The sequence below is a fragment of the Rhincodon typus genome, chromosome 36, assembly GCF_021869965.1.
Source record: "Rhincodon typus isolate 14 chromosome 36, sRhiTyp1.1, whole genome shotgun sequence".
In the NCBI taxonomy this organism is placed as follows: Eukaryota; Metazoa; Chordata; class Chondrichthyes; order Orectolobiformes; family Rhincodontidae; genus Rhincodon; species Rhincodon typus.
The window spans coordinates 2,834,558-2,857,798 of record NC_063367.1 but is presented as its reverse complement, the minus strand read 5'-3'; the positions used below and the strand labels follow the sequence as shown (position 1 = coordinate 2,857,798).

Below are 23,241 nucleotides of genomic sequence, written 5' to 3'. Positions count from 1 at the left end.
AGTAGTGGAGCAGGCCATTTGGCCCATCAAATTCACACCAACCCTCCGAACAGCATCCAACCCAGACCCACTCCCCTACCCTTTCCCTGCAACCCTGCATTTCCCATGGCTAATCCACCCATCCTGCACATCCCTGGACACTGTAGGAAATTTAGCACGGCCAATCCACCTAATCTGCACATCTTTAGACAGTGAGAGGAAACAGAGCACCTGGAGGAAACCCACAGAAACACGGGAAGAGTGCGCAACCAAGGGTGGATTTGAACCCAGGTCCCTGGTGCTGTGAGGCAGCAATGCTAACCGCTGCGCCACCGTGTTGCCCCGTGTTCCTCCAAATTTGGCATCTTGTGCATCCTTAAATGTAATTGGTCCAAGGGTTGCAGCTGTGATTTCATTTGCCATATGCTCTGGAATTCTCTCTAAATTCTTCTCCTCTCATTTTGAGGTGATCTTCAAAACCTACCTCTTTGGCCAAGATTTTGGTCATCTGTCCTGTAATCTTCTGTGACTCAATATCATTTTTTACCTGATGAAAAGTGTCTTGTGATGCTTGCTACATAAGGCATTACATAAATGCAAATTATTGTTTTTTCCTTTGGCTGAAGTCCTCGTTCCCAACCCATGTAGCCATGAAGCTAAATACCTGCAACTGGCAATATAAATATTGATGCTGTCAGAATGCACAGATGTCTGCAAAGATTATCCATCTAATTTTGCTTTTTCTTGATAGATGGAAGGTAGATTGCCTATCCTGTGCTAAGCATTCAACATGAATGTGCTCTTTACTTTTGTGGGGTTCAAGGGTACAAAGCACCATTCCACCAGTCCATGAAAAGTGACTTCTTGTAATTTAGTTACTTTAATAACTTACTAATTTAATAATTTAGTAAGTTTTAAGTGCACTTACCAACACAACCTTGTCTGTCAGGTGTTGCTTGATATCCAGTATTACAAGCACATTGGTACTGTCCAATCATGTTGACGCAGCGTCCATTTTTACAAAGGTTGTTACTCAACTCACATTCATTAATATCTATAAAAATATTTGAAATGGTTAAACTGGACAATATGTTAAAAACGTAAAAAGACAGATAATGCATTTTGATCCTAAAGATTGTGCATTTTGGGAAATGCAGCAGTGACTAAGTTTGATTATTAACTCAGATAAAGAGAAAAGATTAACTGCAAGGCCAAAACAGTTAAGACTGTGTATGTTACTGATACTCATATTTTCTATTTCCATTAATTGAAACAAGTATCAGACATCTATCTATTTTTGTATATAATCATGTTCTCTAGTAAGGCAGGAATCTGTAAACCTAGTTTGCAGTTTGGGACAGATACAAACTATGCACTCAAAGTTGATTCAAAGAATAATCCTCCTGCTTTATAAGCAAACAGATTAGACTGAATTGTACCAGCAACCGAATCAGTGCCATTTCGTTGAGTCTGATGGAGGGCTTCTCTCTGCTAGGCCTGGTGTGTTTTCAGTGCTATTGTCTCAAACACATCTCATTAACAATGCACCATGCCCCTATGGTCTAATTCTGCCACTCACTGTAAGAAGTACTTGCTGCTGCTAGGACCTCCCGGGGTTCCTGGCACTGGCAGGATATTTAAAAAGCCACAATGCACCAGGTCAAGTATTGGCACTCTGGAACTGCCCTGCATGGCCACTAAATTTTCCTGGAGTTGACAGATAAGATTAATCTGGTGCTCGCTTCGTGGACAAGAAACTGGAGGACCTGGTAGATGGTGTGGCACAGAGGAGAGCTGTCCTCTTATCCCTAGGCACAGGAGACCATGAGACAAGACTCTGCCAGCTGATCCAAATTTTCTACCTGGATCAGTGCATCTCAACCTTCCAGAGAAACACCCAGCAGTGTAAGAAGAAGGTCAATGATGATTAGTGAACCCTCAAATCCTTTCTTGGTACCCTTCTCTAACAACCACACAGGTTTTGACATCTCCCACATTCTCAATCAATTAAGAGAAGTTTGTCTCACCATTCAATACTTGATTGGAAAAGGGAAATTTTGCTGTCGATGTGAGAAGCTCTTTGCTGGACATCTCATGATTTACTCAACCTTCTTGCCATGGCCCACATCATTTAAGGGGTGGGAAGACTGCCCAGAAACCTTGCCAAATGCTTTGTCATGAAATAACTGCAACTCTTTTCTTAATACCATTAAACCAACATAACGTAGTTGGTTTTCTTTTGTTCAAATTATTGTAAAATTCTGGAAATTTTATTGCCGAATATGCAAAACCATGCTGTTTTAGTAAATTGAGATTATCCTTCAAAAGTATACTTTGGATAACAGTTCTCATGTATAGTCACTCATTGCAGCTTACCTATACATGATGTTCCATCTGCAGACACTTCGTGGCCACGAGGACAGATGCACTTGAAACTTCCATCTGTATTCTCACAGGTACCACCACGACACAGAACAGGATTTCGTTCACATTCATTAATATCTATAATTATAGAAGTTTTTTTTGAAATTTATAACACACAAGGATTGAGTATAAGACAATGCATCAGCACTGTAAATCACAAATTGAGTCGACAGCAAAAATAACTTCTCATACATGTCTATTATGTGTCTACATTTGAAACATATTCCAACTTTAATCTTCAGTACATGTATCTGGGAAAGAACCATTGTAACTTTACTGTTGTAAATACATTTTTCCTAAACATACTTGAATGTTGCTACATCAATTATCAGTAAAGTTCCACCTTGAGGCACAAATTTTTCTCTTAAAGTGATTATCACAACTTTGACACCTTTCCAAGGACATCCTCAATTTTAACTTGCACCACCACATGACATTTACAGATCAATGTTTTAATTTAAACATTATCTGAGAACCGTGGCAGAGAAAGCCATTAGGCTATGTTGCAGCACTTAGCCTCAGATTCAGGAAAAAATGAAAGTTTGGGAGACTAGCTAGTATTATGATTTTGTTCAAAAAATTGGTATCTAACTATTTTGAAAGTATTGATTTTAGAGAAGTAGTTAATATGTCTATTATTTATTGGACATGCTTAAAATCTGTGTTTTGAAATAAGATGTTAGTTTTTCTGTATATTAAAAATATACAGTACACTTCAGCATGTTTAGTGACGACACTTTGTGAAGCACTCTGGCATGAATCTTAAATTAGTGCAGATGGTCTATATCTTATTTGAAAATGATTTCATTGGTATCAATGAACTTGGAGCATTTCTTTTAGCATTTTTCTTGGGTGGTTATTTGTCATCTGTAATCCTTAATGGGGTGTGTCATTGGTCTAATGAAACATAGAAGCATTACAGCTAAGTCTGTTCCCATCTTCATTATGTCCACGTGTGTGGAAGTCCAGCACTGGATGCTGAATTTTGATGTGCAGTTGGAATTGTGACAAATTTTAGTCAATACTCTAGTATCCCAATGCCCTTACGTTGTTCCTGGCTGTGATGAGGTAACAAACAGGTGGAAATAAAAACATTCTTTACAGAAGGTAAATGTATGCAAATGGAAAATGACACAAAGAAAGATGAGGGAAAGTCACTGCATAGATAGATAGGCATATACAACATACTTCAGACAAAACAAACCAACAAATAATAGAGGTTTCAAGTAAGTTTAGCAACACCTGAAGATCAAAAGATACTGAAACCTTTACATAGCCATGAAAATGCTAGCCAGTGAAATACATACTTTTGTTTTCCTTTGGGAAACACTTTCACTTATTCTTTGATATTATGCATCAGCTGTAGCAGACTGTGATGTAAACTCAATAGTGGTCAATTTTTTGCAGTGGTTAACACCCCATGACCAGCAGTTATTTTCCAAGGGGGAATTAGGCTACTGCACAGAATGCATGGTGGAAAACCTACTTAATTAAAAAAAAAATCTCTGCCTTCCCTTCCCAAATCTCAAGTAATTTATATTTGAGTTAAAATGAAGAAGCAACCTGAAATTAAGCTTTTACAAATAGTGCTCTGAAAGCAAGGCCTTAGGAATGTATATCATTGTTAAGCTGACTCACTTTCAATTTGTGGGGAAACAACTTATGTACATTCAAAGTCTCCTCAGTTTTAGCTAAGGACACATATGGCACTGTGGTTTCCAAATGCACCATGTCGCTTAGTGGTGACTAGAACAGCGTCAATTCAGGCAACAAAGGGCCATGCATATGTGACAAACTATATATTACACAATTAGACACTGAAATTAAATCTTTCAAAGTAGATTTTTTTTAGGTTTAACAACATATACAAATATTATGGACACTTCAGTGGTACACTAGTTTCCTGCAACATTCAGGCAAATAACTGATAAATTATACTATTGTTTCTCTCACTTGCAACTTACCCATGCAGATCTTCATCATCATAAATCCACTTTCATATCCTTCAAAGCATTCGCAATCAAAACTTCCAGGCGTGTTAACACAAGTTCCAGGACCACATAAATCGGGGGAGATACGGCACTCATTAATATCTGAAATCAAGAATTGTGTTAGTCATGGATAAAATGCTACTTTAATTTTGAACTAGGCAGGAAGTATTCTTTCTCTTAAAGCATGCATAGTTTCAGTAAATATTTCCGCTTTCTGATAATTCTTGATGAATATGTTTGTCTACAATTTTTGATGATTAAAATCCCTCTTCATCATCAAATTTAATATAGCACAGGTAAGAACATAAAACAAATTTGTTGAGCCAGTGCGAACAGATAACCTAATACATTGGAAAAGATCAGTGGCAAATGTCTCACCTGTAGTTTTATGATACGTGTTGCTAGCTAGGTTTGTGGCTGTTTCCTACAAAGATAACTTGCTTGAAAGATAACTTCCAGCAATTTATTCCTTCCTTTGATATTTTAACAGCGATGACAACTTATGTTAACTACAGGAGGAAGGAATTTCAAAATATTTAGGCCTATAACTTTGTTTGGTTCAGCTGCAGTTCTGGAAGCCAGAATGGGCAGATCTAGGAGTAAGTAGATATTGGGCCAAGGGATAGAGAGTAGTACAAAGAAGGACTGTTGAGAGTTGATTGGAATGTTAGAGGTGTGGCTAAGACACAGAGCTGCAGATGTATTTTTCTACTATACCAATGTGATTAGAAGTGCTTTTCAGGAGGGTTAACCCAGGTTAAAAAAGTAGCAGATTGGCCAATTCTTCCACCTTCCCTTACCCATCACAACGGAGGTGGAAAGAAGCCTTAATGTGGCCTTTAACTGACTACTTAAAGGCCTTAATAGGTCTAAGGTAAGTAGCTGGCTAAGCTAAACCCCCTTATCCACCCGAGCTAACATGGGAGATAGGTTGGGTATGGTTGGGAAGGCTAGCCATCCGCCACCTTCAAATATGCCAACAAAGGACAGCAAAATTTTCCCTAGGTGCACCTCAAAAATAGATGCAATGTCAATTAATTTCTCTCTAAAGGGGAATTTTAACAAAAAAATTGAGTTTGGGACAGAGGGAGAGAGTTAAAGTCTGGGAATTTGTTTCCAAATTCAAAAATGCCTATTTCTAATTTTGACTGATTCCAGAAGATGGGTGGGTGGCAAATCTTCTCCAAGGAGGCACACTGAAGTCAAAACATTATTACTCTTGGGGCAGCAGGGTGGCTTAATGGTTAGCACTGCTGCCTCACAGCGCCAGGGACCCAGGTTCAATTCCACCCTTGGGTGACTGTCTATGTGGAGTTTGTTCATTCTCCCTGTGTCTGCATGGGTTTCCTCTGGTTTCCTCCCACAGTCCAAAGATTTGCAGGTGGATTGGCCATGTTAAATTGCCCATAGTATTTAGGGATGTGTGGATTATAGGGGAATGGGTCTGGGTGGGATGCTCTGAAGGTTGGTGTGGACTTGTTGGTTCAAAGGGCTTGTTTCCACACTGTAAGGATTCTATGATTCTTCTTTTCAACTTTAACTGTCAACAGTTAGGAAACCTGATAGATTCATCTAAATTCAGAATGTAAATACCTTACAGCTCCTTCCAGTATCTAGAAGCCTGCCTGAGACTCTGAGGTTGGACATGCTCCCAATAACTGCCAAACCTGTATAAATCAGGGTGGTCTCTAGGTTGCGAACTGATCCGTAATAGAGCAAACATTTTATTAACCAGCACCTATGGGACCAGGAGTGTGTCGGTTGATCAAGGGGGCCACATAATCAATGTAAAAACACACACTAAGTAATTGAAACATCACTGCTATATTTTATTTACAGCATAAATCACAGGTAATAGTGCAACTTTGCCTTAAATGAAACTCATTGGCAGAGAGCCTTGTCACTTGCATCCTCAACTGACTACGTGGACATTGCAGAGATTGCCATAATACAGTAAACCTCCACTATTTCAGGTATATAATTTTTGCTAGTTTATCGAGAGTACTGCTTCAAAAGATGCCAGCTAAAACAAAGCACGCTGTACTGATTAGGGGATATACTGTGGAGTTAAAACTCCAATTTGTAAAGAAATTCTAAACTTGCTTCCTGAAAATCTTCTGACTGTCCTGCTCCCAGCCATGTTGTAACTTCAAAACTAAAATATTCTAATATTCTGAGAAATGAACCAGAATAGCTTACCATCTCATATTGCTCCTATGCAGTAGCAACAAGATTGGTGTTCATTAATAACAGGATGCTTCCAGCAAGCTTATCCCCTGGTTCTTCACATCATGCATGGAACTGATCACAACTAATCAACCTGTGCTTGCAAAACTCACAAGTGTCTACCATTAGATGCAATTCTGTGATTTGACAACATTTACTAATTAAAGTTGAGTGTGCAAAAATGTATCCTGATAACTGATTTTGTGCACTGAGAGTGTGGCGCATTTGCGTGGACTAGAAATTACCTGTATTAATACAGAAGGCCCTGATCTTTGCAGATGGGAAGAAAATATACATGCACTTTGCCTGTTTCAACACTGATTTCTTTCTCAGGGCAATGCCTTAACAGATCAGAAAGCTTGGCAGTTAACTGTATTGGTTATCATTACCTGACGCATATCCATGACAACATCTCTAGCAATAAGAGTCCACCTGCCAACCAATCAGTACTCTCCTTTTATACAGTGTAAATGTTGGTTTCCCTTTACATTGATATTCCTTGCAAATTGTCCTGATGAGTGCAACATGAAAACCTGAGACAAAATGTATCCTTTTTCAGCAATACTCGAAATATTTATCCAAAGGCAAGAATAAATAAAACTAAGGATTTCACCACAGCTTTCAATTTGTGCAAAACAAATCTTCTGTGAGGCATTCTCTTTTCCTCCTCACAGCATAACTCTGCACAACATCATTATTATTTCTAGACGACTGATATTCACTGATTCGATTAGGTAAGTAAGTGGCTTACCTGTACAGTTTCTTTCTTCTGAATCAAGGGCGAAGCCACTATTACATTTACATCTAAAGCTCCCAATAGTGTTTCTGCACTTCCCATTGCTACAGATACCTGGGATAGTCCTGCATTCATTGATATCTAGAAACAAATGATGAAACATTTATTTTTAGAGACACTCATTTCCACTGAACATCAAGTTTAGAGCAATACAAAATTTATTGCATAAGCAGCATTGTACTTTGAAATCTGAAGCAACAGCTTATTTGTTTCTATTTTTATGTACAAGATGACATTAATAAGCAGTTTAGTTTTCTATCTGGCATCACATTTTTAAGGTCACAAACTTCGATGTAAGCCTAGAGTCTGCTTCTGCCTCATTTACTCTCAATAAAACAGAACTGCTGTGCAATGTCAAGATGGGGAGGGAAGAGACTGCATTCTTAACCTTAGGGCAAGGAGAATGTGCTAGACCTTTTTTTTTATTGGTAGTGGCAGTGTCTAAAATTCCCATCTGCAACTTTTAAACACATCAGCACAGGTACTGTGCTAATTTCATTTTTAAGTAATTTAATGCAATTATACATAAACAGCTGAAATAACATGTAAGAATGCTCATCAGAGTCACAACTCCCAATTGTGTTTAAGTAACATTTACGTAACAAAAAGCAACTGTATCACTTAAGAAAAGAAAATTCAGACTTAGACATTAAACCCTTTGTCAAATGCATCTAGCATTGCAATGTTAATGTTGCACTTGTCCAGTTACATGCAAAGAATAAATATTTCTTTCTTAATGCCTTTCTAATGATTTAATAGATACTATTTTTAATGTTAATCTAATTTATTAAGGGAAATAGAGAAAGTTGAATCAACTACGTACTTTACTTTCAGCTGAAGTGACTGGTCCTTCCCCTCTTCAGGGCTTCTGTGTACCATAAGACCAAAAGGTATAGGAGGAAAAATAGGCCATTTGGCTCATCAAGTCTGCTCTGCCATTCAATCATGGCTGACATGTTTCTCAGGCCCATTCTCCTGCCTTCTCCTGTAACCTTTGACTCCCTCACCAATCAAGAACCTATTTATTTCTGTCTTAAATACACTGAAGGACCTGGTCTTCACAGCCCGCTGTGGCAATGAGTTCCACAGATTCACCACCTTCTAGCTGAATGAATTCCTCCTTATCTCAGTTCTAAAGAGTCAATCCTTCACTCTGAGGCTGTGCCCTCTGTTCGTAGTTTATCGTCCTGCTCCTCTGATGCTGCCTGGCCTGCTATGTTCCTCCAGTTCCACACTGTCTTATTAGGGATAAAGGGATCTTTTTCAGGGTGGCAGCCAGTGACATCGGAAACATCATCTCCATGTTTAGTCTATCTAGGCCTCTCAGTATCCTGTAAGTTTCAATCAGATTCGCCCCTCATCCTTCTAAACTCCACTGAGTACAGACCCAGAGTCCTAACCGTTCCTCGCATGGTAAGTCCTTCATCTCCAAGATCATTCTTGTAAACCTTCTTGGACTCCCTCCAAAATTTGCACAGCTTTCTTTAGATGCAGTGCCCAAAACTGTTCACAATATTCTAAATGAGGTCTAAACTTTACAGCCTCAGGAGTACACCTTTATTTTTGTATTCTAGCCCTCTTGAAATGAATGCTAACATTGCATTTGCCTTCTTAACTGCCAAACAAACACACATTAACCTTTTAAGAAAACAGTCGACATCTCGTTTCGCACACTGTATTCCATCTGACACTTCTTAGCTCACTCCCCTAGCCTGTCCAAGCACTTATGGAGCCTGCGTGCTTCCTCAAAACTATCACAGAATCACAGAAGTGTCCCTCCACCTAACTTTTGGTCATTTGCAACCAGAACAACAATGCCCTCAGTTCCTTTGTCCAGATTGTTAATGTATAACGTAAATAGTTGTGGTCCCAATACTGACCCCTGTGGAACTCCACTAGTCACTGGCTGCCACCCTGAAAAAGATCCCTTTATTCCTAATAAGACAGTGTAGAGCTGGAGGAACATAGCAGGCCAGGCAGCATCAGAGGAGCAGGAAAGCTGACGTGTCAGGTCAGGACCCTTCTTCAGAAAAAAAAGGGTCCCGACCTGAAACATCAGTTTTCCTGCTCCTGTGATGCTGCCTGGCCTGCTGTGTTCCTCCAGCTCCACACTGTGTTATCGCTGACTCCAGTATCGGCAGTTCTTACTACCCCTTTATTAATAATTTCTGCTTTCTGCCAGTCAACCAATCCTCTATCTATACCAATAACTAACACCATGGGCTCTTATATTATTTAGCAGCCTCCTGTGTGGCACCTTGTCAAAGGTCTTCTGGGAATCCAAATAGATCATGTCCACTGGCTCTCCTTTGTGTAACCCGCCGGTTACCTCTTCAAAGAATTCGATCAGATTTATTAGGCATGAATTCCCTTGACAAAGCCATGTTGATTCAGCCCTATTTTACCATGCACCATCTGGGAACAATATTCCTGGAACTATACACAACTGTTGTAAACTGGCTGCCCAGAGGCAAGCTCTCTCTTGTCTCCCAATTTTAATTTTGTTCCTTTGAGGAAGTACTTCATGATTGCATAGTATCTTTCAACACCACAACTGCAACAGGTGTGATGGAATGTGGCCCTCATGACATGCAGTTGGGACTTGGGACAGAACATTCGTTCTTGCAATCAGCTGCACCAATATTTAGTGTCAGTCATAAATATTTTAATACTAAAAATTCCTACTAATCTTCTTGAATGATCCAACTGCATTTCATTTCTCTTCTTTAACTTACAAGGAAAACATACTAATGAAACAGAACATTACAAAAGTGTAGTCTTTTGCACTATAAATTTCTCCACTATTCGGTTTCATTTTTACAGTACAAAAACCGAAAGCACTGCGGATGCTGTAAATCAGGAACAAAAACAGAAGTTGCTGGAAAAGCTCAGCAGTTCTGGCAGCATCTGTGAAAAGAAAATCAGAGTTAACTTTTCGGGTCCAAGTTCTAAGGAAGGGTCACCAGACCCAAAACGTTAACTCTGATTTTCTCTTCACAAATGCTGCCAGACCTGTTGAGCTTTTCCAGCAACTTCTGTTTTGGTTCATTTTTACGGTCCTGTTTAGCTCAGGTTGTAAATCCAAGAGGGAGGTGGTCATGTGCAGGATACACACTGCCATAAAGCTGGTGGGTCAAATTATCTGTTTACTTGTATTAAATACAATATCAGTTCTTATCTTATTGATTAGTTTTATGTGATTACAATTCTGCCCAAGTAATAGTGTAAATGCTCCATCTTGGGTCATAGACACCTGGTTCCCATAATTCATCTAATCAAGTATTATTATAAGAAAAGCTTCATCATAGAATTTTAACTATGTTTCATTATAGTTCTATTTTCTAAGATACCTCAGTTAGGCACTATATTTTAATAAATATACTGCACCTTAAATTAGTCAATCCACTTCCAGACTTCAACAAAGTAACCCAAAATGTCAAATTCCACTCACCCAAACATTTTGAATGTGCCCCTCTTTTGTTCTAATTTTATTAATTCAACTAGTTGTCTTACAAATATTTACTGATTGAATATGCTGTTTGTATTTAACAGAAATCCTGATACATGTGGAATCCAGATTCAAGTGTAGCTTTTCTTTAAAGTTAATTCTGCATTAATCATGATTCAGAACAGGATTTAGAACTGGATTGTGAATATACAATTATAAATAATGGCAAAATAAATCATCAGTTCTACAGCATCACTGTTTTTCTCCTCTTTGTTAGCTTAGAGATAACATCCTTCTGTGTTAAGTCTAGATAGTCGAGTGTCAGAATCTACCAAATTGCTGCTCATTCCACATGCCTTGAGAAAACCTTGCATTGCTTATACCAGAATATACTGCATTTATTCTCTGAACTATATAAGGTTACGAACTGTAAAGTTGCTTTATTTTATTGAACTATTTTTACCTTTTAGCAAAGGTTTCCCATTGGGTTCTCCTCTGCTAGAAAATCCTGATCCTCGCGGACAAAGAGCTTTGTAGTCACTTGTGCCTTCTTTGGGACATCTCTCGCAGTCTGGTCCCCAAGCAGCACCGACAGAACAGCAGCAAGCATCAATGCGTAATCGGACTGCTAAAGGTTCTATGCATTCATCTTCATCATATTTCAAATAGCAGTGCTCCAAACGAATATCTAACCAAATTGAATGTTAATAAAGGTTAATATAAAAGTAAAACAAAGTTACTTCAAATATTCAGCAGGTCTAGCAACATCTCTAGAGAGATAAACAAAACTAATGTTTCAAGTAAATGGCCTTTCATAGGTACACAAGTACAAACTGACATCTATCCACCATGGTCTTGATGGGCTGAATGGCCACCTGATTCTATATATGACTAAGAGCTTACAGAATCATCTGAAGTTGTTATGAAGATAACTATATTTTCATGCTCCACGATATGAAGATAACTATATTTTCATGTTCCATGCCTGCATTGTCTGTCTTTTTATAGTTTTGTGTTAGTATACATAAAATATAGAGGCCAAAGGTACAAGTGGCACATGTTTTCATCAAACACTGTTTGCTGTAGTCAGGCTGGAAATATAATGCATGGCACCTGAGTTCTTACACTGAATTGTGAATGCAAAATAAAGGAATGTTACATTTATATGGAATCATATTGTATGACCTAATAAGAAACTTACATTGGATTGCATACTATGATCACGTAAAAGACAAAGATCTGATTCTATGGCTGTCACAACTTCACAGAATCACAGAGGTGCCATGGCACAGGAGGTGACCATTTGGTGTATCAGGCCTGTACCGGCTTCTTTTAAAAAACGTCATTATCATGTGTCAACCTTCTGCTTTTTCTCCATACCATTTCACATTGTTCTTACCTAAATAATTATCCAAGGAGAACAGTCCCAACCTCTCCAATCCATCCTCATAACTGAAGTTCCTCATCTGCCACCCATCTGCCCACTCCATGAACCTGCTATGTTGCTCCTGAGTTTTACATTGTTCTTCTCACTGTTTACAATTCTTCCAAGTTTTGTGTCATCTGCAAACTTTGAAGTTGCCCCATACACTCCAAGATCTAGATCATTAATATATATCAGGAAAAGCAAGTGTCCTAATACTGACACCTTTCCATGATAAACACTCCTCCAGCCCAAAAAATGTCCATCAACCCTTAGTCATTTTCCTTTCACTCAGTCAATTTTATGTTCATACTGAGATTGATCCTTTTGTTACATGACTATAACTCTCTTCACAAGTCTGTTGCGTGGCACTGTTTCAAAGATCTTCTGAAAGTCTATGTACACCACTTCAACCTTGTTACTCTCATTGAGCCTTTCTGTTACCTCTTCAAAAACTCCAGCAAGTTAGTTAAACATGATTTTGCCTTTTAGAAATCCATGCTGACTTTTCCTAATCAATCCCACTTTTTTCCATTTAACTATTAATTTGATCCCAAATAACTGTCTCTCGAAGCTTCCCCAGCACTGAAGTTAAATTCAGAGATAGTAGGAACTGCAGATGCTGGAAAATCTGACATAACAAGGTGTAGAGTTGGATCCAGCTCTACACCTTGTTATCACTGAAGTTAAATTGTCTGATCTGTAATTGCTGAGCTTTTCCTCTGAACCTTTCTTGAACTGGACTTTAACATTTGCAGTTTTCCAGTTTTCTAGCAGCTCCCTGGTCCAGGGAAGATTGAAAGAATATAGCCAGTGCCCATACAATTTCCACTCTCAATTCCTTCGAAGTCCTTAGATGCATTTCATCTGGTCTTGGTGCCTTGTTAACTTTAATGACCAACAGTCTATCCAACACTTCTACGCTATCGATTTTGGACCCTTCTAGAGAGAGCTTCTTTCTCTGTCACCATGGCCTGGGCAACATGTCCCACTTTGGTAAGAAGGAATGTAAAATATTCATTTAACACCTCAGCCATGCTCCATGATCCCAATTTTATATCCCTTTTTTGGTCCATACTCAGTCCCATTTCTTCTTTCACTAATCTTATAAAAATTATATGGTCATAGAAGACCTAGGGATACCTCTTTATGTTGGCTGCCAGTCTTTTCTCGTAAATCCTTTTTTTGCTTCTCTTATTTGATTTTTTTTTACAAGACAAGAATAGCAAGCCAAACCAATCAACCTCACTATCACTGGATTTGCAAATAATGAAATTAAACATTCAATCATCCTTAAAACTGCTGACTGTTCCATAAGACCAGAAGACATAGGAGCAGAAATTAGGCCATTTGGTCCATCGAGTCTGCTCCACCATTCAATCATGACTGATAAGTTCCTCAACCCCATTCTCCTGCCTTCTCCCTGTAACCCTTCATCCCTTTGATAATCAAGAACCTATCTATCTCAGTCTTAGTGAATTCCATAGATTCACCACTCTCTAGCTGAAGAAGTTTCTCCTTATCTCCGTTTTAAAAGGTCTTCCCTTTACTCTAAGGCTGTGCCCTCGGATCCGAGATTCTCCTAACAATGGAAGCATCTTCCCAACATCCATATTGTCCAAGCCATTCAGTATTTTGAAAGTTTCAATTAGATCCCCCTCATCCTTCTAAACTCCAATGAGTATAGTCCCAGAGTCCTCAAATGTCCCTCATATGTTAAGCTTTCCATTCCTGGGACCATTCTCGTGAACCTCCTCTGAACCGCTCCAGGGCCAGTACATCCTTCCTGAGATATGGGGCCCAAAACTGCATGCAATACTTCAAATGTGGCCTGACCAGAGCCTTATAAAGCCTCACCTTATAAAGCCTCAGTAGTACATCCTTGCTTTTATATTCAAGTCCTCTCAAAATAAATGTCAACATAGCATTTGCCTTCCTGACTACTGACTCAACCTGCAAGTTTACCTTGAGAGAATTCCGGACTAGAACTCCCAAGTCTCTTTGCACTTCAGACTTCTGAATTTTCTCCCCATTTAGAAAATAGTCCATGCTTTTATTCTTCTTACGAAAGTGCATGACCTCACACTTTCCCACGTTGTACTCCATCTGCCACTTCTTTGCCCACTCTCCTAACCTGTCCAAATCCTTCTAAAGCCTCGCCACCTCCTCAATACTACCTTCCCTCCACCTATTTTTGTATCATCAGCAAACTTAGCCAGAACGCTCTCAGTTCCTTCATCTAGATCATTAATGTATAAAGTGAAAAGTTGTGGTCCCAGCACTGACCCTTGCGGAACACCAGTTGTCACCGGCTGTCATCCTGAGAAATATTCCTTTATCCCCACTCTCTGCTTTCTGCCAGACAGCCAATCTTCTATCCATGCTAGCACCTTGCCTCTAACACCACGGGCCCTTATCTTACTCAGCAGCCTCCTGTGTGGCACCTTATCAAAGGCCTTCTTGAAGTCCAGGTAGATAACATCCATTGGCTTTCCTTGGTCTACCCTGCTCGTTACTTCCTCAAAGAATTCTAGCAGATTTGTCAGGCATGACCTCCCCTTGATGAAACCATGCTGACTTTGCCCTATTTTACTATACACTTGCAAACATTCAGAAATCTCATCCTTTACAACAGACTCCAAAATCTTACCTACAATCGAGGTTAGGTTAATTGGCCTGTAAGTTTCCATCTTTTGCCTTACTCCCTTTTTAAACAGGGGTGTCATGTTAGCGATTTTCCAGTCCTCTGGGACCCTCCCTGACTCTAGCGATTCCTGAAAGATCACCACTAACGCTTCTACTATCTCTTCAGCTATCTCCTTTAGAACTCTGGGGTGTAGTCCATCTCGTCCAGGTGATCTGTCCACATTCAGGCCAATCAGTTTTACGAGCACCTTTTCCTTGGTGATGGCCACCATCCTCAGCTCTGCCCCCTGACTCTCTTGAATTTTTGGGATATTTTACTCGTGCCTTCTACCATGAAGACTGACGTGAAGTAATTATTCAGTTTCTCAGCCATTTCCTTGTTCCCCACTACCATCTCTCCACCGTCATTTTCCAGTGGTCCAATGTCCACTTTTGCTTCTCTTTCGCCCTTTATATACTTAAAGAAACTCTTACAGCTTTCATTTATATTACTGGCTAGCTTACCCTCATATTTAATCTTCTAACTCCTTATTTCTTTTCTTGTTGCCCTCTGTCGGTCTTTGTAAGCTTCCCGGTCCTCTGGTTTCCCACTGCCCTTCGCCACATTATATGCTTTCTCTTTTGCTTTTATGCTATCCCTGACTTCCTTAGTCAGCCATGGTTGCCTTGTTCCTGGCCAGAATTTATGAATAACAGATCTTGGACACAAAGCTTGTAACCTGAACAGAAATTAACAATTTATTATTAACAATGTAACTTTTAACACACTGCAGAAAAACAACAAAGCAATCTAATTAGTATCTGCAATCTAAAGCTCAATCTTCTTTGATCATAAATCTCCATTTGCATTCTGGCAAATACAATTAAGGGATAAATTAGAAAGAAAATAATTGTAATTTGCCAGTCGAATAGCCATTTCAAATGATGGATACCAGACCTTCAGAAATGCTTAGACAACGGGTTGTTCATAAGCAAGTAGAAATGAATACCTTGGTTCAATTCTAAGCCACCAGTTAATACCAACAGTTCCAGCAGAGTCCCAGAATTATTTACTTATTTCTTTCTAACTGGGAGTGTTTTCTCAGAACATTTAAGAATTCCATAGCTTGAGTGAGAATAGAGAGAGCAAAACCCAGCAGCACTGTCCAGAAGTTTCCAAAAAAATCCATCTCCTACCAAAACCTAGTCAGATCCAGTCATTTTCTTCTTCCCTTCTCAATCAAAATTCTTGTGGTTGGCTGGTTTGCAGCAGATCCTACCTTGATTGGCCAACTGGTTGACCAATATCCAATCAGCTACCAGTCCTGACCATAGCAACATCTTAATGCCAATTTATCCAGAGTGTCAGCAATTAGACTGTAATGTCTTTCAAGGCCAGTATCATACTCCACCATTATCCTGAACCTTACAATATAATGATAACTGAGTTCTAAGTGTTCCCCCAACTGAAAGTTGATCCACTTAATTTCCAGTAACCAGGTCCAACAGTTTATTCTTTCTTGTTGGACTGGAAACATACTGCTGTAGGAACCTCTCCTGCATGCAATCCAGGAACACTTCGAGTCATAGAGTTATACAACATGGAAACAGACGCTTCGGTCTAACTCATCCATGCTGACCAACTTTCCAAAACTGAATCAGGCCCATCTGCCTGCATTTGGCCCATATCCCACTAAACCTTTCCCATTCACGTAGCTGTCCAAATGTCTTTTAAATGCTGTAATTGTAGAATAGAAATTTATTGTCACATTCACTTTTACATGAAAAATACAGTGAAAAGTTTTATAAGTCACCCCACTACAGCGCCTACACAAATGTACCCACCTCCACCACTTTACCTGGCAGCTCGTTCCATATATGCACCATCCTTGGGTGAAACAGTTGCCCTCAGGTTCCTTTTAAATCTTTCCCTCTCACCTTAAACCTATGCCCTCTAGTTTTAGACTCCCCTATCCTGGTGAAAAGATCTTGGCTATTCACCTTATGATTTTATAAACCTCTAGCTCTCCCTGGATCCCATGTGATCTAACCTTACTAACCAGTCTACCTTGTTGAAGGCCTTGCTAAAGTCCATGTAGCCTTCATCTATCTTCTTGATTACCTCTTCAAAAAATTCAATGAAGTTTGTGAGATACAGTTTCCCACACATAAAGCCATGCTGACTGTCCCTAATCAATCTTTGTCTTTCCAAATGCATGTAGCTCCCATCTTTCAGAATCCATTCCAACAACTTTCCCACCATTGAATCAATACAATGTGGAGCTGGAGGAATACAGCATGTCAGGCAGCATCAGAGGAGTAGGAGAGTCGACGTTTTGGTCCTGATGAAAAGTCCAGGCCTGAAACGTCGACTCTTCTGCTCCTCTGATGCTCCTTGACCTGCTGTGTTCCTCCAGCTCCACACTGTATTGACTCTGACTCCAGCATCTGCAGTTCTTGCTATTACCCACGACTGATGTCAGGCTGAAGTCTGTAGTTCAAGTCTGTAGTTCCCTGGCCTTTCCTTGCAGTATTTCTTAAATAATGGTACATTAGCCACTCTCCAATCTTCTGGCACATCACCTAGGGCTGTGATGATACAAGTATCTCTGCTAGGGGCCCCATAATTTCTTCCCGAGCATCCATCAATGTCCCAGACAACAGTTGATTAGGTCCTGTGGATTTATCTACCTTTATGCGATTAAGACCTCCAGCACCTCCTCTTCTCTAATGTGGAATGTTTTCAAGGCATCAATATTTATTTCCCCAAGTTCCCTAGCTTCCATGTCTTTCTCCAATGTAAATACTGATGTTAAATATTTGCTCAGGATCTCATCCATCTCCAGTGGTTCCACACATAAATGGCCTCACTGATCTTTAAAGGACTCTATTCTCTCCCTAGTAACTCTTTAGACCTTAAAATACTTGTAGAATCTCTTTGCATTCTCCTTTATCTTATCTGCCAAAGCTATTTCATATCCTATTTCCACTTTAAGTGTACTTCTACACCCCCTATACTCCTCAAAGGTTTCACTTGATCCTAGCTGTCTATACCTGATACATGCCTCCTTCTTCTCCTTGACCAAAGCCCCAATATCTCTAATTATCCAGTGTTCCCTTCTCCTGCCTTGGCCTTCACACTAACAGGAATATGCTATCCCTGAGCACTTGTTATCTTGCTTTTGAAAGCATCCCATCTGCCTGACGTACGTTTACCTGCGAACAGCCTCCCCCAATCAACTTTTGAAAGTTCATGTCTAATACCATCAAAATTGGCTTTGCCCCACTTACAATTAGAACTTCAACTTGTGGAATATGCCTATCCTTTTCCATGACTATTTTAAAACTATTAAAATTATGGTCACTGGTCCCAAAGTGCTTCCCCATTAACACCTCAGTTACTTGCTCTATCTTATTTCCCAAGAGGAGGCTGAATTTTGCCCCTTCTCAATTAGGTCATCTACATTTGGACTGAGAAAGTTTTCTTGAACACATTTAACAAATTCCTCTCCATCCAAGCTCATAATAGTACGGAATCCCAGTCTGTGTTTGGAAAGTTAAAATCCCCTACTATTACAACCCTACTATTTTTACAGCTATCTGCAATCTCCCTACATATTTGTTCCTCAATTTCCCGCTGACTACTGGGGACCCTATAGCACAATAACCCTCAAAGTGATCATCCCCTTCTTATTTCTCAGTTCCATCCATTTAGATTCACTGGACAATCACCCAGGAATATCCTAAGTACTTCTGTGATGTTTTCCCTAATCAAAAACACCACTCCTGCTTCTCCCTTGCCTCCCCTTCTATCTTTCCTATACCCCTGAACATTAAGCTTCCAGTCATGTTGCTCTCACAGCCATGTTTCTGTAATAGCTATGATATCCCAGTCTCATCTTCGCATCCATGCCTTCAGTTCATCTGCGTTACCCGTCAGGCCTCTTGCATTGAAATAGATGCAGTTTAATTCACGAGTCTTCCCTCGTTCTCTGCTGTGCTGTTGCCTGCCTTGTCTACTTAACTTGCTCCCTTTAACTGTTGGACCAGCCACAACTGTCTCTCATTTCACAACTACTTAGGGTATCAACACCCCCACTAGACTAGTTTAATTTCTAGCAAATCTCTCCACGAGGATACTGGTCCCTCTCCAGTTCAGGTGTAACCTGTCCCTCTTGAATAGGTCACTTCTCCAAAAATCTGAATCAGCTCCTCAGCCAATTTCTATTCTCACTAGCATGTGGCACTGGGAGTAGTCCAGAGATTACTACCCTTGGAGTCCTGCATTTTAACCTCCTGCCTAATTCCCTATATTCACTCTGCAGGACCTCATCCACTTTTCTACCTATGTCTGGTCCCAATGTATACAACGATCTCCAGCTGCTCACGCTCTCCTCTGAGAATCTGCTGCAACTGCTCCGAGATGTCCTTGACCCTAGGACTAGGGAGACAACAAACCATACAAAGAACAATACAGCACAGGAACAGGACCTTTGGCCTTCCAAGCCTGTGCCAACACATTTTGCCCTTCCATACTAAAACTGTCTTCACTTACAGAATTTGTATCCCTCTACTCCCTTCCTATTCATGTATTCATCCAGGTACTTCCTGAATGCTGCTATTGTGTCTGCTTCCACCACCTCCTCTGGCAGCATGTTCCAGGCACTCACCACCCTTTGTGTGAAAAACGTGCCTCACACATCTCTTTCAAACTGCTCCCCCACCACCCCCCACCGCACTTTGAACCTGTGTCCCCTCGTCATTGACCCCTCCATCCTGGGAAAATAGCCTCCTACTTTCCACTCTATCCATGCCGTTCACATGTTATAAACTTCTATCAAGTTGCCTCGGAACCTCCTGATTCCGGTGAAAACAAATCCAGCCAACACGATCTATTTTCATAGCTAAAATGCCCCATAACAGGCAACATCCCGGTAAACCTTTTCTGTACCCTCTCCAAAGCATCTACATCCTTCTGCTAGTGTGGTGACTAGAAATGTACACAATATTCCAAGTGTGGCCTAACTAAAGTCCTATAAAGCTGCAGCATAACTTACCTATCCTTATACTCATGCCCCTTCCAATGAAGGTAAGCATGACATTGGCCATAGGCCACCATTCTGAAGTCTCACTCACAGCCAAAGAATCACAAATGTCCGCTTGGACTTTGCGATATCCTGCTTTACAGCAGAGCCAGTCTTGGTGCCAAAGACCTAGGTGTTGCTACTATTTTTCCTTGAGCGGTTATTCCCTCCCAACAATATTCAAAACTGTATACTTGATTGAGAGGGGGATCGACTTCCCAGTCTATGTTTGGGTAGTTGAAATCTTCCCTTATAACGACTCAATAATGGTGGCATTTCTCTGTAATTTACCCGCAGATTTGTTCTTCTACATGCTTTCCATTAGCTGGTCATCTATAGACTACACCTAACAATTAACTGTACTAGTTTTATCATTTAGTTCTCGCCAAACTGATTTTGTGCTTGGACACTCTGGGGCAACCTCTTTCTCCAGTACTGCAATGTACTCTTTGGCCAATAATGCTACCCCTCTCCCTTTCCTTATTTTTTCATTTGCATTTGGACTGAAAAAGCTTTCTTGAACACATTTAACAAATTCCTCTCCATCTAAACTCATAATAGTACGGCAGTCCATTTCCATTTGCAGTTGATTAAATTGGAGTGGATAAGGAATGGCTAAATCTCCCCTCAGATTTTTTAAATTTATTCACAGGATGTGATCATTTCAGGGAATGCCATCATTTATTATTATCACTAATTGCCTTTGAGACAGTGCAGTGAACTGCCTTCCTGAACTGCTTAGGTCCATGGGAGATAGGGCATTCACATTGTCAAAAAGAAGGGAGTTCCACAATTTGGATGTAGAGACAGTGAAGGAACAGTGATATATTTTCAAGTTAGCATAGCATGTGGCTTGGAGAGGAACTTGCAGGTGGTGATGTTTCCATGCATCTGCTACCTTTGCTCTTCTCAGTGGTAGAGGTCAGAGATTTGGAAAGTGCTGTCAAAGGAGCCTTAGTGAATTTCTACAGTGCATCTTGTAGAAGGTACACACCTGTTGCCACTATGAAGAGGATGATGGAGGAAGTGAACGTTGAAGATGGTAGGTGGAGTGCTCGGCAAACAAGTTACTTTGCCCTGGTTGGTATTGCGTTCTTGACTACGGTTGGAGCATTCCCATCCAGGCAATTTGACAGTAATTCATCACATTCATTACTTGTGTCTTGTAGATGGCAGGCATGCTTTGATGAAACAAGAATGAGCTCCTTGCTGCAGAATTCTTAGTCTCATATCTGTTCTTATAACCACAGTATTTATATGGTTCGTCCAGTTCATGTTCTGGTCAATGGTAATTCCAGGATTTTGATACTGGGGGAATTCACCAGTGTTAATACCATGGATTTCAAGTGGTGATGTTTAGATTCTCTCTTGTTTGAAGGAGGACAGAGTTTGATTTAATAACTGGCTGGCACTTGTGGCACACATTTTACTTGCCACTTATCAGCCTGCAAGCAGTCCATCTCTTGCTATACATGGACATTCACTGGTTCAGTAACTGAGGAGTCATAAATGATGCTAACTTTGTGAAATCATCAGCAAACATCCTCATTTCTGGCCTTATGATGGAGAGGAGGTAATTGGTAAAGCAGCTAAAGATAGTTGAGGGTAGCACACTACACTGATGAACACCCGCAATGAAATCCTAGGATAATGATGATTGACCACCAAAAACTAAAACTGCCATCTTTTGTGCTAGGCATGACTCCAATCAGCGGAGAGCTCCCTGTCTCCACCTCCTGCCAACTCCAATTCCAAAGACTTCAGTTTTTCTGGGGGTCCTTGATGTCACACTTGGTCAGAAGCAGCCTTGATGTCAAGGACAGTCCCTCTCACTTCACCTCTGGTATTCAGCTCATGTCTATTCTTGGACCAAGGCTAAACCAATAAGACCAAGTACAAGTGGCCCTGATGGAATCCAAACCAAACATCAATAAGATTACTGCTCAGCAGTTGGAAACATTAGAATTGTTCTGCTTCTTTGTGGACCGGACATATCTGGATAATTCTCCACATTGCCAGCTAGATGTCAATACTGCAGTGTTCTGGAACAATTTAGACAGGGATGTAGCTAGTTCTGGAACATGCCTTCAGAACTATTGCTGGAATACTATCTGGGCCCATAGCTTCTGTAATATTTAGTACAGTCAGAGGTTTTTCGATATCACATTGAATCATAGAATCCATACAGTGTGGAAGCAGGCCATTTGGCACATCGAGTCTATACCGACCCTCCGAAGCGCATTTAAAGAAGAACAAAAGAGAAGTACAGCACAGGAACAGGCCCTTTGGCCCTCCAAACCTGTGCCGATCATTATGCCCTAACTAAACTGAAAAAACGAACGTTCTGCCCTTATTCAGTCCGAATCCTTCTATTCCCTCCCTATTCATGTAACCATCCAGATGCCTCTCAAATGTTGCCAATGTGCCTGCTTCCACCACCTCCTCTGGCAGTGCATTCCAGGCTCCTACCACTATCTGCGTGAAAAACTTTCCTTGCACATCTCCCTTAAACTTTTGCCCTCTCAACCTGAACCTGTGCTCCCTTGTAATTGAAACTTCAACGCTGGGAAAAAGCCTCTGGCTATCCACCCTTCACAATTTTGTAGACCTCTATCATGTCTGCTCTCAGCTGCCGTCTTTCCAGTGAATAGGGTACAAGTCTATTCTAACCAACCGCTCCTCATAACACAACACACACATCCCAGGTTATTAGTCCTATAAAATAAATGCCATGCACTGTGGGCGCTAATGATCTGAAATAAAATGGAAACAAAACTATTCACTCTACCCTCTTACCTGTCCAATACTGAACAATCTGTGTTCAGTAAGGGAGTCGGTTTTATTTCTTTGCATCCCCACTTCAATAAATTTTGAACATTGCATGACTTTGAAATCTTCTTCAGTTGACTTCACCTCCACGCTCATTCTTTAGACAGGAGTCCTCTCCTTATTCTGCAGACCTTCCTCACTGTCTCGGTTACTTACCCTCTGACCTCTGATTTGTATTTGATTTTTTCATCAAGAACTGTTGATGTGACATCGGTTGCCTTAACTTCTCTGCTCCCCTCAACCAATCTAACCTGTCTCCATCCAATCCTGTTGCACTCTATTCTCTCAGATCTAATCCTGACTTTATCAAGGATAGAAGGAACTGCACATGCTGGAGAATCCGAGACAACAAGGTGCAGGGCTGGATGAACACAGAAGGCCAAGCAGCATCATAGGAGCAGAAAGGCTGACGTTTC

At 40.4% G+C, this 23,241-nt stretch overlaps 1 protein-coding gene across 1 annotated transcript in view; it reads right to left on the bottom strand.

The window, feature by feature from the left end:
• LOC109916808 (fibrillin-1-like) overlaps window positions 1-23,241 on the bottom strand; it is a 589,008-nt gene that overhangs the window by 198,831 nt on the left and 366,936 nt on the right. Inside the window, exons 22-26 of the mRNA XM_048617021.1 lie at window positions 11,328-11,552; window positions 7,372-7,497; window positions 4,368-4,496; window positions 2,356-2,481; window positions 908-1,033 (exon numbers count right to left, since the gene is read on the bottom strand). Coding sequence (XP_048472978.1) covers window positions 908-1,033; window positions 2,356-2,481; window positions 4,368-4,496; window positions 7,372-7,497; window positions 11,328-11,552 — 732 coding nt within the window. The remainder of the gene's footprint in view (window positions 1-907; window positions 1,034-2,355; window positions 2,482-4,367; window positions 4,497-7,371; window positions 7,498-11,327; window positions 11,553-23,241) is intronic.